This window comes from Hydra vulgaris, chromosome 01 (genome assembly GCF_038396675.1).
Source record: "Hydra vulgaris chromosome 01, alternate assembly HydraT2T_AEP".
NCBI classification, from domain to species: Eukaryota; Metazoa; Cnidaria; class Hydrozoa; order Anthoathecata; family Hydridae; genus Hydra; species Hydra vulgaris.
The window spans coordinates 27,320,434-27,338,084 of NC_088920.1; the positions used below are offsets into that span (position 1 = coordinate 27,320,434).

At 28.2% G+C, this 17,651-nt stretch overlaps 2 protein-coding genes across 5 annotated transcripts in view; both read right to left on the minus strand.

The window, feature by feature from the left end:
• Positions 1-6,718: 6,718 nt before the first annotated feature.
• Positions 6,719-9,284, minus strand: LOC100199713 (vang-like protein 2-B). Its single transcript, NM_001309687.1, is given in 2 exon segments — positions 6,719-8,163; positions 8,986-9,284. Coding segments are annotated over 2 exon segments (1,455 nt in total). The 5' UTR covers positions 9,071-9,284; the 3' UTR covers positions 6,719-6,793.
• A 1,868-nt stretch (positions 9,285-11,152) lies between these two features.
• LOC101236669 (E3 ubiquitin-protein ligase TTC3) overlaps positions 11,153-17,651 on the minus strand; it is a 95,995-nt gene continuing 89,496 nt past the window's right edge. For 3 of the 4 annotated variants that reach the window (XM_065787800.1, XM_065787799.1, XM_065787801.1), the window contains exons 46-48: positions 16,088-16,127; positions 15,800-15,975; positions 11,153-11,774 (exon numbers count right to left, since the gene is read on the minus strand). In XM_065787800.1, coding sequence (XP_065643872.1) covers positions 11,673-11,774; positions 15,800-15,975; positions 16,088-16,127 — 318 coding nt within the window. In that variant the 3' untranslated portion in view covers positions 11,153-11,672. The remainder of the gene's footprint in view (positions 11,775-15,799; positions 15,976-16,087; positions 16,128-17,651) is intronic. The other variant, XM_065787802.1, reaches the window with a different exon arrangement.

Below are 17,651 nucleotides of genomic sequence, written 5' to 3' on the forward strand. Positions count from 1 at the left end.
TTGATATAAATAGAGAAATGCTTACTTTAACGCCATAGTTTTCCTTGAGTTCTGAAATATTTCTCTCTATTGACTTTTGAACAGTCAATAAGTCATAAAGATCTGATTTTTGAAGTAAATTAATCTTTAACGACAATTCGGAATAAACAGTTCGTAGATTTTCAATACAACCGTTCTCAATTAATTTTATTACAGACTGTAAAGAAATGCAAGACATGCTAAGAAAATATTTTAATTTAGTCAGTTGAAAGTTTCTTTTAAAATCTGTAATCGACAGAAGCAAACGATCGATTAACGACTAACTTGCGCCTAACTTGGCCTGAAGTAACGCTACTGAACGATGAAAAAAAACCACTAGTTAAATCAACTTAATAATTTTTTGGACTCTCGTTTGCCGAATAAACGGGCCAAGTTAGACACAAAAATGTTTTGCCTAACATGAACTGAAGTTACGTTACCGGAGAATAAAAGGAAAACATTTAATAAGAATTTATACCATTTTGAAATATCGTCAGCCAAATAAACGGGCCAGGTTAGGCGCGCCTAACATGGTCCGAAATTACGCTACCGATAACAAAATTAGAATCCACTTTACAAATATTTCTTAAATTCGGAAGCCGGTGAAAAACGAGCAAGATTAGGACTTTATACTTATAAAAATTCCTTAGATATCGCTAATTTACATACAAAAAATCACAAAATAAAATTGAAGAATGTGTTTTTTTTAAATTAGAAAGCTCTTTAATTAAAAAGTGTTTATCAAAAAAGATGTTAGTCGACGCGCCTAACAAGCCTAACCCTAAACCCGCCCCTGGTTATCCAGATGTTTCTAAAATTCTCCTTAACACTCTAGAAACTTCCAGAACTCAAGAAACTTCCAGAACTTTTGAGAAACTCTCAGAACGTTCTTGAACGTTCTAAAAGTAGCTGTACAAGTATAAAATCACAGTTGTCTCGAACCAAGATTCTAATTTTTGTTATTGCAGACTGAAAGGATATTGATTTGTTGTTGAAGAAAAAATATTTATTTGATACGGTATTAAGAGATTATTTGCATCCAGCTGATTCATTCTGCTAAGTATGCGGACAATTCATAAAGACAAGAGCAAAAAAGTATTCCGTGGAAGCAAGTCATATAAAATGCGAAACCTCAAGGCATACTTTGGCGTGCCGTCGTTGACCAAGACAAATCTTAGGCACCGCATTTCACATGCGAATAATGCAAAAAAATACTTGAAGGTAAACTGAACAGTGGCTTCATGCTTGGATGTGTTTTAGCTTATTTTCATAAAATTTCAATGCTTTAGATCTAGCTCATTTCAAGGAGTTGTAATTTACAAAGTCTTGTCATAAGTTTTGTACTGTAGGCAAATACATTCCATTTTGAAATTGTTCCGTATTTTGAAATTTCCTGTTCTAAAATTATTATAATGTATTATTATTTGCTATGTTACAGATTGGTACAGAGAAGAGAAGCAAGCCATAAAGTTTTCTATCCCACAAATTCGGTGAGAGCCGACGAAACACTCAACCAACTGCTACTTCTGCATAGTAAACCCATAAAATTGTCGCAGCCCTAATTTGCCTGTTCTGACTCCTCCAAGGCAACATCGGTCATTTTTAGGAAACAGCAGCAAGTTAGTAAGTCATATGAACTACGATTCAGCAGATGAAGTTAGGGATAGAAAGCCGTACTTCCCTGACCAGAAAGACGTGAACAATTTCAATTAATTAGGGATCTCGAGCTTACGAAATCGAATGCTGAGCTTTTTATATCAAGGCAGTATCTAACAGTGGTTGATGATAGCATACAAGTCATGGATAAGATGAAGCGGCATCAAAGATTCGTCAACTTCTTCAGTCAGCGCGATGGGCTGTACTTCTGTAACGATGTTGCCGGTCTATTCCAGGCTATAATTATCGCATTTAATCCGGTTGAATTGCACCTATTCATAGACAGTTCAGTCCAGAGCCTTAAAGCCTTGTTGCTTCACAGCCGTGTCACTAAGGTGCATTATCGCACAAAGGACTGGTCTCAACAGACCGAGTTTTCTGTTGGGAAGAGCAATGTGAAGTAGGAGCCGCTGATAGAACCTCATAAAGTGCATATGCCACTGCTGCACATCAAGTTAGACATCATTAAGCAATTTTTCACTTCTCTTGACAAGGAGTCAGTAGCATTTCAACTTCTCCAAGATCTTTTTCCAAAGCTGTCCGAGGCTAAGGTCAGGGCTGGTACATTAGTTGGATCACAGATCAAAAAAGATCATAGAACGTGAGGGTTTTAAAAAGCTGTTGAACAGGATGGAGAGAGCGACTTGGAGCAGTTATGTTGCAGTTGTTCAAGGCTTCCTAGGTAATCACAAAGCTGAAAACTATGTAGAGTTAGTGCTACTTTGAGAGAGTGATTCATCGTACAATCGTAAATCTAGAATACCTAAACATTTCTAAACCTTGTTGAGTAGTTTCCGATTGTGTTTGTCTATTCCTGGTACAATTTTTATTTTTGCCTGATCATAATGACAAAAATAAAAAAATCGTTCGAAAAAAAAAACGAGTGCTATCGTGTAAGCAAAGTTTGTGTTTAATGAAGTTATTTTTTCACATACTTTAGACATAAGCAATTGAAATATTACACTTAGGAGCAAGGAACAAAAGATGTGTTACATAGTGTATTTAAAACCTCTATAGTTAGTAAAAATAAATATATTCTTTGACAAAAATAACGGAGTGGTTTTTTGATCACATGCAAAGCTCATCATCAAAGCTTTTTAATTTTGCTCTTCAATAGCAATTAAACGATTCAAGGACTTAGCCATGATGGAGATCTTCTTGGCCAAAAAGGAACAGTACCTTCAGGTATGCACTGAAAAATTAATCAAGAAGCTAGTGACCAAAAATTCCAAGGTTTGATGAGAAAGATTGCTCGCCAAATAGGAATCACTTGAATAGATTCAGCTATTTGAATTTAGGAATAAGAAACCACAAACTCTTGATAACCTAAACAATAAAATTTGTTATAATACTCTAAATCAAAATCACCATATTTCAACAAAAAATATTTTTGGTTTGTTTAGTTATGGTTTAAGACTTTTTCCGGTTTTTCGTATTTGATTTTAAGGTGGAATATCCCTCAGAAATATGAAAATTTTAGAAAAACATATTGTTTTCTTATTTTGTGCAAAATTTATCAGAGATTCACAATCTCAAAACCATTTTAAAAAATTTGTTATAGATCTTTATTAAACTAAAATTTATTGAACCCTAAAAATTTTAACTTCCATAACAACTGCCATAGCAACAGATTTTTAGTGGTTTTTTTATCATAACTAAAAAAACCACTAAAAATCTTATTTTTCTGTTTGAAAAACATACTTAAAAAAGGAAACTTATTTTCTATCGTTTAAAACCACTTTAGAATAAAAGCAATCACTGGAATGTCCATTTTTAACCTTTTAAAATGGTTAAAGCTTGTAGAGTTAAACAAAGAACTAAAGGAAATAAAAGAAACAAATGTTTGATGGAACGAAGAAACTAGTTGCAAATAGTGTGGATATGGATGCAAATAATAGCAATGAAAACATAGAATCAAATTGTGTAGATATAAATATAAATATTACTAAAAGTGTTGAAGATATAAATGTAAATATGATGAGAACTGTTGATTTTAATGTAATTGGTTCTGATCAAATTAGTGCTTCTGCTAAAAAAATTAAAAACATTTCATCATCAAGATGAAATGTTTTTAATTTTTTAATATCAATATCGCAATATCGAGTAGCTTAATTACAGGAGACCGTTTCATTGATCTAGAAATACTTAACTTTGTAGTTTTTACCCTTAGATGTCCAGAATGCATGTCATTAGAGCTATTTCTTTCAGAAAACGAAAACAAGAGAAAAAGTCTAGCTTCTTGTCTCTATATTAACTGTTTTATTCGTAATTACTTAAAAGAATTTTACTCATCGACATTCAACAAACAAAAAGGTTTTGATATAAATACCAGGGCTGTATATGCCATGAGATCGTGCAATCAAGGCAATTCTGGATTTTTAAGATTTGTTACATTGATAGATATGCCTAAACCAATTACTATTAACAATTATAATAAAATTGTTTTAAAATTAACTAATGCAGTAAAATATGTAGCTGAAGTCACAATGATGGATACTGCTCAAGAATTAAAAGATTTGAAAAATGATCATTTTGTTTTAAACTCCATTACTGACCATTTGTTCAATCCAATTGATGTTCCAGTATCATGCGATGAAACTTGGCAGCAGCGAGGCTACTCCTCAAATAATGGAGTTGTTTCTGCTATTTCGATGGAAACAGGCAAAGTATTAGATGTTGAAGCAATGAACAAGGTATATAAAGGTTGTGTTCTTAAAGAACACTTAAAGAAAGAAAACCCATTTGCCTATGAAAAATGGCACAATAAACACAAATGTACTTATAATTATCAAGGACTATCTGGTGGTATGGAGCCAGAGGGAGCCCACAGAATATGGAATAGGTCTATTGCAAAACATAGTCTGCAATATAATGAACTTTATGGTGATGGAGATAGCAAAGGTTATGATGCTGTTAAAAATTTTTATAAAGGTGTACAAGTAAACAAACTTGAATGTGTTGAACATGTTCAAAATAGAGTTGGAACACGCTTACGTAACCTAAAAAAAAAAAGATCTAGGTGGTCGCGAAAATTTGACTGATGCAACTATTAATCGTCTCCAAAAATATTACGGCATATCAATTCGCGAAAATAAAAATGATTTAAACGGTATGAAATCTGCTATAAGAGCTACACTTTATCATGTTGCCTTATCAAAAAATGAAAATTTACATTTTCCTCACTGTCCTGAAGGTGTAGATTGTTGGTGTTGGTACAATCGCGACAAAGCAAATCATACCTCAACATATAGGCCTGACCCTGGTTTACCTATACCGATTGTTGGAAACTTAAATATATGATGAATTAAGTAATCATATTTAAAAAAAATATATATCTTCATGGCCTTACCCAAAATAACAATGAATCATTTAACATGACAATATGGGAGCGTATACCAAAAGGTCATTATGTTTCGCTTACACATCTTCAGTTTGGTGCTTTTGATGCAATTGCCCATTTTAACAATGGTAAACAAGCTAGTGTGTTAGTTTAAAAAAAATGGATTTGAGACCTGGAATGTACTTGTTAGAAGGATGTAGGCAAGTAAATAAAAAACGATTATATTTAGTTAGATATAAAAAATTAAACCGCGTAAAAAAACGCAGAGAAGTAATTCGAGGAAAAAAGAAGAATAGATATGATAAAACTCTTGAAAAAGAGGGAAACCCATATCAAACTAGTGCATTCTGAGATTTATCTCATTTATTTTATCGAGATTTGCATTTATGTGTATATTATTTAGAAATTTTTTATGTAAGCATTTTTAAAAGCTGTTTTTCTCAGATAGAGGTTTTTAAAGACGCCGGCCAACATATCTAAAAAACCACAAGTGGTGTAAAGTTAAAATTTTTAGTATGCATGCATTTTATTGCCTTCTGTGATTTAAGTGTGACAAATTTTTTATTAAGTTTATTCCAGTCCTAGAATAGGTCAACGAAGTCACAAAATTCGGGTAAATTTTTAGCCTATTAAAAAATCTTATCAAAAATCTGTTCCACTCATATCACAGAACAACCTTGCAAAAACAATTATCCAGAAAAGATTTTGTTAAAGTTGTGTAGATCTTGAGACGGCCGGGGTCTTTCAATAACTTCGTGGTTTTTGGTCTATTTTACAGGTGCCATTTCACCAAAAAATTTTTTTTTTTTAAACTAATTTTGTTATTTACATTATGTATATAAAGTTAAATTTATAAAATAATAATTATTACTCAAAAAAAAATTCTGAGGGGTATTCCACCTATATTCTACGTTATTAAAAATACTATATATTATTCATCTTACATGTAAATATATTCCTTTCACAAGATGATTTCCCGTGTAATAATAAGCCAGGCGAAAGTACTATGATAAAAAAATAACAGGTAAAATTTCTGGATAAAAATTTAAATCACCTCTTAAAAAATGAAAACTCTATTGTTTGATAGGTGGTTATAGAGTAACTAAATATGGTCATTAAGACAACTCTTATCTCCGACCAATTATTCCGAGAAAAACGCGTTAATCATTTTTACACCGAAATATATATAATTACATTATATAGGCATAAAGATATAATTTAAGTGTCATACAATAATAATATGCTAAAAATGCTTATATTTAAAATTTTATTTTGTTAACTAAAATTTTAGCACTTTAAGACAACGACTTGCACTTGTTTTCTGGATATCACATCACATTTTTTCTTGTAAAAAATCTTGTTAAAAGTAAAGGAAGAGTGAATTTTACACCTCTTTTTATTATAAATATAACGGAAGCATATATATCCCCGTTTAAATTTCTTTTTTTTTATACTTTGCTAATTTCATTAAATCCTCCTTACCGCTTTTTAAATTCTTTTTAATAAACTCTTAAACTTAAAAAGTTAGCCAATAACCTTTTGCAAAAAAAAAATTAAAAAATAAAAAAAGACTCTTAGTGAACTTTTTTTATAAGAGTACTTTAGAATAAGCAAACATTAATCTATTTTCAAAAATTCTTTTAAGTTTTTGAAAAACCTTATTTACAAATTGTATGAATCAACATTCATTAATTAGTCATTTGGGAAGGAACCAACTAACAGTTGTACCAGTTGATTTAAAACTACAATAACTATGACAACAATAAAAATTTTAAAATATCATACTGATGTTTCTGAGCTTAAACGTAATATAAATCTATTTGTATCTGAATCATAAGCATGTTCACTTATTTTAAAAATTGGAGTCCTGGACACTACAACAACTAAACTAATGTCATTTTGTTGTAACTGAAAAATCATTCCATCACTTAGCTGCTTTGTGGCAGCAAAATCAGATAAAAGGGTCCAGTCTTGAGACTGACTATTATTCACATAGCCCACACAAGGCTGATCGCATGTGTAACGTTCTAAAAAGGCTCTTGCTGACATATCAAACATTATGCAGTGAGCTAAATGCTTCATAATAGATTCCAATGGATAATGTAACTGTTGACGAGTTGTACGTAAATATTTTTGTAGTGGACGTGCTAGGGTAGGAAATATTGCTTGAGCAGCTTCATCAGGATTCATTGAACCATTGGCTTTTTTACTAGTGTCAAAAGCATTAAGTCGAGCAATGTGACCAAATGCTTCCTCAGCTGCAGCCACAAGTCGAGCTTTCCGTTTTCTAACCCTTCTATCAATTTCTAACTCCTCATAAAAGCGATCATTGCGACCTTCTTTTCTCCGACCTAATGCTGCTGCTGCAATAACTGCTTTTGATGCTTGCTGAGAAAAATTTTTACCATTACCCATATCCATTTTATTATCTAAATCATAAAATTTAATATTTGAAAACTTGTTGATTTTAGAACGAGAAGTAGGACGTGGAAGGTATGGATTATATTCATTAAAATCAATATAGTATTTCTCTAACACATTTACAGCAGCTTTTTGAATTGAACATTGACCTATCATATAGTGCTTTCTTGAACCATCTACATTTCGTATAACAGATACATTGTAAATATTCTCTTGGTGTCGAATCCACATCAATAGTAATGCCAAATAATGTAAAAATAGCATTGAATCAAGAAAATATATTGCAAAAGAAACAATACCAGAGAGATCACTAGATTTTTTTCCAAATATTTGAATAACATAAAATAACCAAAACAAAGTTACAACCAAATATCCAATACTCAACATTCCAACTTTAAAAACATCAATTCTGGGCATATATGCTTTAGTTGGGCGAAAGTAAAGAGCCCAAATTCCAACTAACAATACCAACTCCTTTACACCGATGCTAATGTACATACCACCACAAGTCATTGCACAAGAGTCAGTTTTCCAATTGCTTATTAAATTAGGCATGGCAAGAAAAGCAATAGGAGATAAAATTGCAAATATTCCAAGCCCAATGGAAAAAATTATAGATAATGTTTGTTTGAAGTTCAAACAGGAAAAATTTCTATGTTCTACATCGTCATCATCAAACAAACCCATGTCTACATCTTCCAAGTCTGTGCATACTGATGTTGCAGTTTCTGTAAAGATATAAATTATTATAAAAGTGTGTACATGTGCGCATATATATATATATATATATATATATATATATATATATATATATATATATATATATATATATATATATATATATATATATACATATATTATATATTTCATGAGCAACGTATTAGCAATAAATATGAACATATTTTAAAGAAAAACACAATATTTTTTAATCTTGACATGTTTCGTAGTTAACATACTACATTTTCAAAAGATAAAATTACAATTTAAAACTCTGGATTTAAATATAAAATCAAAATTTGAAGATATTACAAAGAATATAAGAGAAGCATTATAATTATTATTGGTTTGTAACAATTCTATTTGTCTGTTAATATTTCTCTGTAATGTCTTTAAATTCATATATTTATATCCATAGTTTTAAATTGTAATTTCATCTTTTGAAAATATAGTATGTTAACTACAAAACATGTCAAGATGAAAAAATATTGTGTTTTTCTTTAAAATTTGTTTATATATATATATATATATATATATATATATATATATATATATATATATATATATATATATATATATATATATATATATATATAAATATGTTAACTCAAGCTTATTTTAAAACAAAAATTGTTAATGATTTTAGATTTGATTTGAAACAGTTGAAAAAATTGAACAGATTTGAACCTACATTGAGGATAAATAAGACTATTTTTGCTAAATTATCCTCAAATGTTAGTTACTTACAAAAATGAATAAACAACTCGGAGAATAATAAAAAAATTAAACAAATAAGCTCGTAATTAACAATGTCAAATAACATTTGACCTTACCTGTTATTGTGTTCGTTTCACCCCAATTATCATCTTGTGGAATTACTTGCACCTCTATCACGCCATCATCAAGATCATCCGCCATTCTTACTCAATCGTATTGCAATTTAAATCATATGTAGTTTAAGTTTTGTAATAAATAAAAAAAACTGAGAAAAAGTCTTTTAACGAAATAAATTTCGAAGAAAACCAAATTGAAGACCAAGTCGAAGCTATATTGCGGTAAAATATTACTTTGTTTTTTTTTTCAAATTTACTTGGTTTGTATCAAAACTCAAGTGAGAGTATTTCTTTATATTAAAATTATTATAAACTCAAAAAGTCCATTATTAATAAAATCTTACTTCTTTCGGCTTCGTTAGAACTGAAATAATTCGATTGGTTCTTTTTGAAAATATTTTAAATTGTGTATTAAGACTGGTTTTTATCGTTACCAACCTCTGAAAATGGTTTTTTTTTCAAAATTTAAAGCGAGATTTTAAAACTTATAAGAATTTGACAACATTTGGAAATAAAAAAGAAATTACAATTTTATCGGTAAGCTTGCAAAAGTTCAAGTGATTAAAAACGCTTGAGATTTAATCCATAATTTTACGTATTCAATTTTTAAGGAAATAAACTAACTTTTTTTTAAAACAGACATTTCTATTACAATGTGGCGTCGAAATATTGAATGGAGACTGTATGAATAATAAATAAAAAAGATTTTTAAAAATATTAGTTTACTAGTTAAACGTGACTTTTAAAACAAGCACATTTTTCTTATGCCACCTTTTTAAAAATCAAAACAAACAATTTTTTTTTATATTTGTTTATTTTCAAGAACAAGAAATACTCTGTCCAGCCTCGATGTTTTTTTTTCTTAGTGGTTAGAATCTCACGTTGTTTTTGTTTGTTTTTCTTTAAATTATAAGTTTAACTTTATTGTTCTTTTGTTTTTTGTTTATAAACTTTAAATAACAGAATTTATGTCTTATTTTTTTTCCGTCTGTGTTTGCTAAACTTTAAATCGATTGACTTAAATGGCTATTTTAAGATTTCTATATTGTTATTTAAATAATTGTTGGAGTCCTTTAAGATGGCATTAAAATAAAAAGCGGATATAGCAAGAACTTAAGTTTGCCAATTTTATTGTCCTATTAAGTAATTAAAATTTTTAAAAAACCTTAAAACTCTTTATTTATTAATTCAACCAGGGAATCTGTGATCAATATGAAGGGGACATTTTTTGATCTTTATTCATAAGACCTAATTAAACAAGTAAATATCACTTAGAAACATTTTCCTAACGTCCAAGTTCAAGTTTGTTTGACAAAACAATTCTTTTTGAAAATTTATACTTCTTTAAAGTAATAAAAAGTTACTAGATTTCCAAGTAGAAAGATCTTTCAAGACAAAAGGGATAAATAACTTTTCAATATGTAATAGAAATAGAATCAGCCAATCATATTTTAGGGTCGTGTGACAATTGTCATAGAGAGACCATGAAACGATCTTGCAAGATAAAATTTGTTGCTCGACCAATGTTTCCATTTGGACGTGCGACCATTTTGAATGTAAGGAAACCGACCTTATGAAAAACGATCGGGAAAAATTGACTATAGATTTCACGTTTTTAATTTTATTTTATAATATTATTTTAATTTTATTCAGAGGCAATTTTACGTGTGTATGTGTTGGGTAGAGGGTGTTCCAGCCCCCTCCCCCAAAGAAGGTGGTTTTCAAGTTATAATCGGGTTTATTACGAATTTGTTCGGGCAGCCGGGTATTTGACATAATTCAGTCGAGTAAATTTTAGTTTTGAGGACCTTTTTTTTTTTTTTTGAAGCCACTAGGGTACTTTTTAAGGAATCACCCCCCCCCCCTCATTTTATTCGTAGAATCGCCTCTGATTTTAATGATCATCATCAATCATTTTAGCTTTTTCACGTCACCTTTACAGTGTTTATCTTTTATTCTTCTTTTGATTGGTGGTCTTTTGTTTGTATATATTTTAGTATTTTATAGTTCCTGGTTATAAATTAACATAATTTTTTTTGTGTTTAAACTAATTTACTTATTACTTTGATAGCATTTTACAAGCCATATATAAAACAAACCTATAAGTCATAAGCAGAAAATATTAAATTATATAACCATTTTTTTTCAATAAAAGAGACTTCTCATGTTTATGTAACAAGTATATATTATGTGTCATTGTAATGAATACATGCTGTTAAAATAAAAATTTTTTAAAAGTTATTCAGAATAATATATAGTTTTAAATATTTTCACACATTTGAGTAAATTTTATTATTAAATAAAATACATAAATATATCGATATTTTCAAAGTAAAAACATTAAAACAAAAATGCGATAAAAACTTTTCTAAAATTAAAAAAACAAGAAGCAAAAGGTTTTATAAATCTCGGTATTTTTCTAAATGTAAATTCTTTATTTAAATATTCTTCAAGATCCTTTTATTACCAAGTTAAAATAATTTATTTTCAGCAATCTTATAACAAGGCACTAAATAATAATAATGTAAAATAATTAATAAAAATAATAGAAAACTAAAAAACAAGTTTTTATTAAAAGAAGTGTTGCTTATAAAGTTTCATGTACCCCAATACTTAACTTTAAACCAAGAGCAAAAAGTTCTTCCTCCAATAGTGCGTACTCTTAAAGGATTCTGCTTGTTCTTTGTTTATTTAACCACCTTACTTAGAGCAGGAAATTCATCTGGCAAAAGCGCATATTCTCGACAGATTGGACACGTTCTTTGCTCGTTTAGCCAGCAACTTATACACTAAAAGATGTAAAATCAAAAAGTATACCATAAATTATATTATAGAATTTTATAAAAATTCTATAATATAATTTTTTAAAAGGTTTTTAAAAGAAAGCTTAAATAATTTTGAAAAATAGACGCGAAAACCGCAATTTACTAAAATTAGGTAGCTGTGCTAAATGTTTGATTGTCCCAAAATTTTACAATAAATATTTTTTAATGATTATGCCCCTCATATAAAAAGTTTAACTCAAAATTAAAAAAAAGTGTGGAAATGGGAGACCCTAATGTATGGTCTTAAACATTTGGTGGGTCGCAATTATAATCAATATACAAAAAAAAAGACATAGCTAAGTACTACTAATTTTTTTATTTTTGTAATATTTTGGTCCAATTTGTTCGGGACCATCATCAGACGTAAAATAAAGCTACAGTAAAAAATTAAAAGATATCACATGTAAAAAACCGTTAAGACATTAAAAAGGTGAACTGACGTTGGGCAAAAACTATATATATATATATATATATATATATATATATATATATATATATATATATATATATATATATATATATATATATATATATATATATATATATATATATATATATATATATATATATATATATATATAAAATGCTTTTTTAATAAAGGAACTTCCAGTCATTTAGCGCAATTATAACGAGTACAGCGATTTTTTATGTTAATAAAAACATGAAAAAAGTTCAAAAAAGTGTGAAATTTTTTCTGAAAATTTTAGACTGCAGTTCAACTTCGAGCTTTTATGAAAAAAAATTAAAAAAGTCTCAAATTTTAATGTTAAATTAGAAATTGTATACATGTATCATGTATACAATTTGTATACAAAATGTGATTGTATAACACAAGCAGATTTGGAATTATATAATTATATAAACTTCTTGTTCTATACAAAATGTCTCTGACATGATTGTGCTTGTTCTAGCACAATCACGTCAGGGACATTTTATTTAAAATTTTAAAGCAGTTTATATACAAAATGTCTGAAAAGAATTTGTCAATAAAATAGGTTGTAGTGAAAAAATCATCTCGAAAACAAAAAATGACTGTACAACAATATAACAATGGCTTCTTAAGCTTAAACTCAAAAGACTTTTAAGTTATTTATACCTTGCCTAATTTTTAAAGCACTTTTATGCAATAAAAAATCCAAATGCCAATAGCAATCCTGGTGTATAAACTTGTATGTTCATGCGGTGAACATTTATATGAAAGAAACAAATATTGAGAAGACTTTTTTTCTTCTTTAAAATTATAATTCAATCCCAACAAGGCTGCAAGCAACCACTCTTAAGTTGGGAGTTACTATAAAATAAAGAATAGAGTTAAAGAGCACGGAAACAGTTGACAGAAGTCTTGGAACGAAGTAGGTTGTATGAATCATCAAAACACAACTTTGAAGTGAGGGAAAAAAAAAGCAGCAGAATAAAAGTTTTGGAACATGCATCAACAGATACAAAAGACGCGACTGCTGAATAAGAAGTCAAGTAAGAATAAGTTTTGGTTGATGGAACTAGAGATGATAGCACTAGTCAAGTGCAAATACTATCATGATCGCTGCTCCTTTGAGCAGTAGTGAGCACAATAAAGATGGTGAGCACAATAAAAAGAAGCAATCTTCGAAGATGCTAACTTTGCAATCTATTGTATATATGATTTCCATGAGAGGTCAGTAGTGAGCGATAATCCAAGAAGACGTAAAGAAAAGGACTCAATGAGAGGATTCATTATAAAGTAATATAATTCATTAATATAAATGCCTAATAAATTTCATTTATAAATATTATTAGGGGTTAAACTACACAAAATCCAAAATAAATTTTTTTGGATTTTGTGTAGTTCAACTTTTTCTTGATTATTTTTTAATGCTGATTTCAAACTACTTAATTTTTTTTTTCATTTATAAATATTTAGCCTTCTACTTCAATTCCAATAAAAGTGATTATTTTGACAAAACAATCAACTGTTAAACTAAATGAAATCACTATTATTATCAAAGTAGAATCTATAGTAAATATTTTTCTTTTCATTTTATCAATAAAATATGCAATCATTATAGGTAGTTATAAATACTACAAAAATTAGGCATTATACATGAAATTAGTCCATATAAGAAACAATTTGTAACAATTACTATTTAAAATACAAAATAACTTCATTGCAACCATGGTGCAGTTATTGGAGTTCTTTCTCACAATCAAGAGATCTGAGGTTCGATGTTGGCTCTGGCCAGATAAGTGACATTGATAAGGAAGGAGGTGTGAACTTCCTAGTTAACTGCTCTTCCACAGCGCTTTGTGGTTAGACCCTTAGTTCTTCTTGGAGTACCTTAACAACTAAAAAAAAAAGTCATCATAGGTGATTGTGGATTGTTGTTAGGACTTTCCAATAAGAAACTTTAAATTTTTTCAGCTTATTCTTCTGTAGAAATTAGACAGCGTTTTTATGCATTTTTATTAACAATTATGACTTTAAATAAAGTGGATCTTTGCTGCAATGATATACTATTTTTTCTACTTCGCTGCAACGATTTATATTTATTGACATCTGATTTGCAAGTAAATGGGCTACTTCGTTATTTTAAACAAGTTAAGATATAATTTCTCTTGGACGCCTAATGTAAAACTTACAGATCTTTTTTTTGCTAACTCGCTCTGTCTCAGTTGTTTCTGTCACTGATTCTAACTATATTTTATATTTTCAAACTTTTTAACAATGAGACACATTTCCTAAAATATTTTTAAATTACCTGAATCTTTATTTCACAATGGTTTGGATATTTAAATATATTACCACAAGGAATTTTTGTAATCAATTGTATTTCTGAAGCCGATTGCAATGAATGTCACGCTGACGCTTAATGTTATTTAGGATTGTTTTATAATTTGCAAAAACTTGATTAAAAATGTAATACATCAGTTTTTCCTTTATAGTAACTTTTTCTAAATCCTTATTTTTTTATTTTCTGTTGAAGAAATATTGCTATATTTTGCAAAACTATATTTGCAAGAATGACACAATCATCCAGATTTTTTGATGCATGTATATGAACTGCTTCTACAACTGAGCAGTCAATCTTATTTAATGAAACTTTTCATAAGATAATTTATTATTGACTTCATAAAAGACAAGTAAAAAAACAACCCTGAGTAGTGTAACCTGAGTAAAGACAACTTTATATGATAAAATTTATCAACTACTGGGAGATTTCTAAAGAAGTTTATTAATTTTGATTTATTTGTTTACTAGTTTTTAGTTTATAAAACTAATTATTAAAGTATTTACTAGCAAAGTAAGTCAAAAGCAAATTTTTACATTAGATAGGACTTACTTTTTGTTTAAGCGCAACTTTTATTCATTTTAATTCAAAATTATCCAACCAAACTTTAAATTGGATAAATTTTAACATAAAGTTGCATAACTTTACATGCAAAGAATACGCAGCAAAGATTTCTTTGCAGATTTCTTTAAAATGTTAAAAATAGAAGTAGAAGGTCAATCACAGAAAAATAGAAAAAACTGAACCAGTTTTGGAACTTTTTTAAAAAAATTTATTAAAAATAACTGGTTAAACAAATAATATAGAATTTTGATTAACCCTTTTATATTATGCTTTCTAACTGCTCAAATAAAGCTGTTAGAAAGAAATGATTCAATTATTTCAAAAACTTTCCCAGATACACCATATAAAGCAAGCTTAAGGAGAAAATATTACAAAATACAAGAAATAGTTAGTACTTAGAAATGCTTTTGGTTTTAGTATCTTATTTCAAAATCAAGTACTTTAGTTTGCTTTTTTTTTGAAAAATTTTTTATACTTTAATACAGGTACCCAAAAATGTGTAAAATATATCAAAAATTATTTAGTAAATAGAGCATTTAAAACACAACATATGAGTAGAATTAAATTTAATATCTTTTTTCTAAAATAAAAAGTAAAACTTTATTTGAGCAAAAAATTTTTTACTTTCTAATAATTAGTTTAAACTAAAAAAAAAATTACCGCTTTGTGAAAAATATGACCACATTGTAAAGTTACAGTGGTTGACACACTCATTTCAGCAAAGCATATTACACATGCTTCATCATTTCCAAAAATAGCATTCTTTTTTTTATGAGTTGTAGCAGTTTCTTTCCATGTGTTACACTCTTGGTTAGCACGAGTTCGTTTTATAGGTGCTATAACAAAGCAAATTCATTAGTCTAATAAACCCCCATTTTTCAATGAATGAAGCCACAGTATATAAAAAATGTTAACAATAAACATTATATTTTAAAGAAAATAGCAAACCAGTCGCATGATTGGTCTCATTTTTAGTAACTCTTTCATTCTAAAATAAAGCAAAATTTGAAATTAAAAAAATTTAAACATAAACAATCACCATTTGTGAAATCGGAAAGGGGGGGGGGGGGAAAGGGGTGTGAGTGTGTGTGCAGATGTGCACATTAGCTCTACTTTTTGATTTAAAAATTTTGAACAAACCAGATTTACCATTAATTTTTTACTTTATAACAGAAAAGAGAAGCTAACAAAAATATTTACTACATTTTATTTAAAATATTATCAATTCTCATAAATTATACATATAATTATTTTGATTCAAAGCTATTTTAGTATCTTTTAAAAGTTATAAGTTTTACATTTAAAAGTTTCATAAATTTTTACATATAAATATTATCAGATAAAATAAAATAAAAACATATTAATACATATATAATTAAAAACATATATATATTACAATTAATACATCATGTAGTAATAATGTTTGATGCAGAGGTAGACTAGTGTTAGAACACTTGGTTTACAATTATGATATTCAAATCAACCCTGTGCCTCTAAATTTACCACTCAGTGGCTGAAAACTTTTTGTTTTAGGTTAGGGTTTAGTGAATTTCAAATAAAATAAATACATATTTTTAAACATATTTTTTTAAAAATAAAAAATATATACTTTTATATAAATTTATCTTTGTATATTTTAATAAAAAAAATCTTTAAATATATAGAGTAAAAGTACCACAAACCGGACAGTGCACAACAGCGAACACTTATCGGGAAAACTAAATTTCTTCACCAAAAAAAAATGATTTTAGTGTGTTGAAAATTATAAAATTTCAAAAAAAAAAATTTATTAAAATAATTGCTTTAACAAGATATTTAAGTTCGAACAAAATCTAACCCTAAAAATCAAACTTTTTTCTAGAAATTAGGTTCTTAGCATGAAAGATTTAAAAAGACAATTTAAAAACAAAGGAAGCTATTTTGTTAGAAATTTTCTGCTAATTCCAAAAATAGTTTTAGATTTTCAAAATCTTACTCTATTAAAAAGTTATGATTGAAACAAGATTTTCTTTAGTTATCACCTTAAACCGGACACAATAAATCCCACTATAATCAATTTAATAGGTTAATCTGTTTATTATTTTTTCACTCTAATTGAATTTTTTATTATACTAAAATTAATTTATTTTATTATTTTTTCACACTGACCGAATTTTTTTTCATTTGGGTTTTTTAAGTTTTCACACTTTTGTGTTAATTAATTTTGTACTTTTGCACTTATGTTGAAGTTAAAGTGCAAAAGTACACAAAGTAACCACAAAAGTGCATCATTTCTTCAATTTCAAAAATCTCTATAAATCTGTAACTGAAATGAATTAACTAAACTTAAAATGGCAAAAAATAAAACAAACGAGAAGCCTTGCACTGAGGAGACAATAAAAAGCGCATTGGATAAGTTTGAAAATGACGAGTTGAGCTTAAGAGTAGGTCAATTCTACTGCATACCAAAATCAAGGTTATCCAACTGAAAATCAAATAAGACTTTAATAATTGGTAGTGGCAATACATCAAA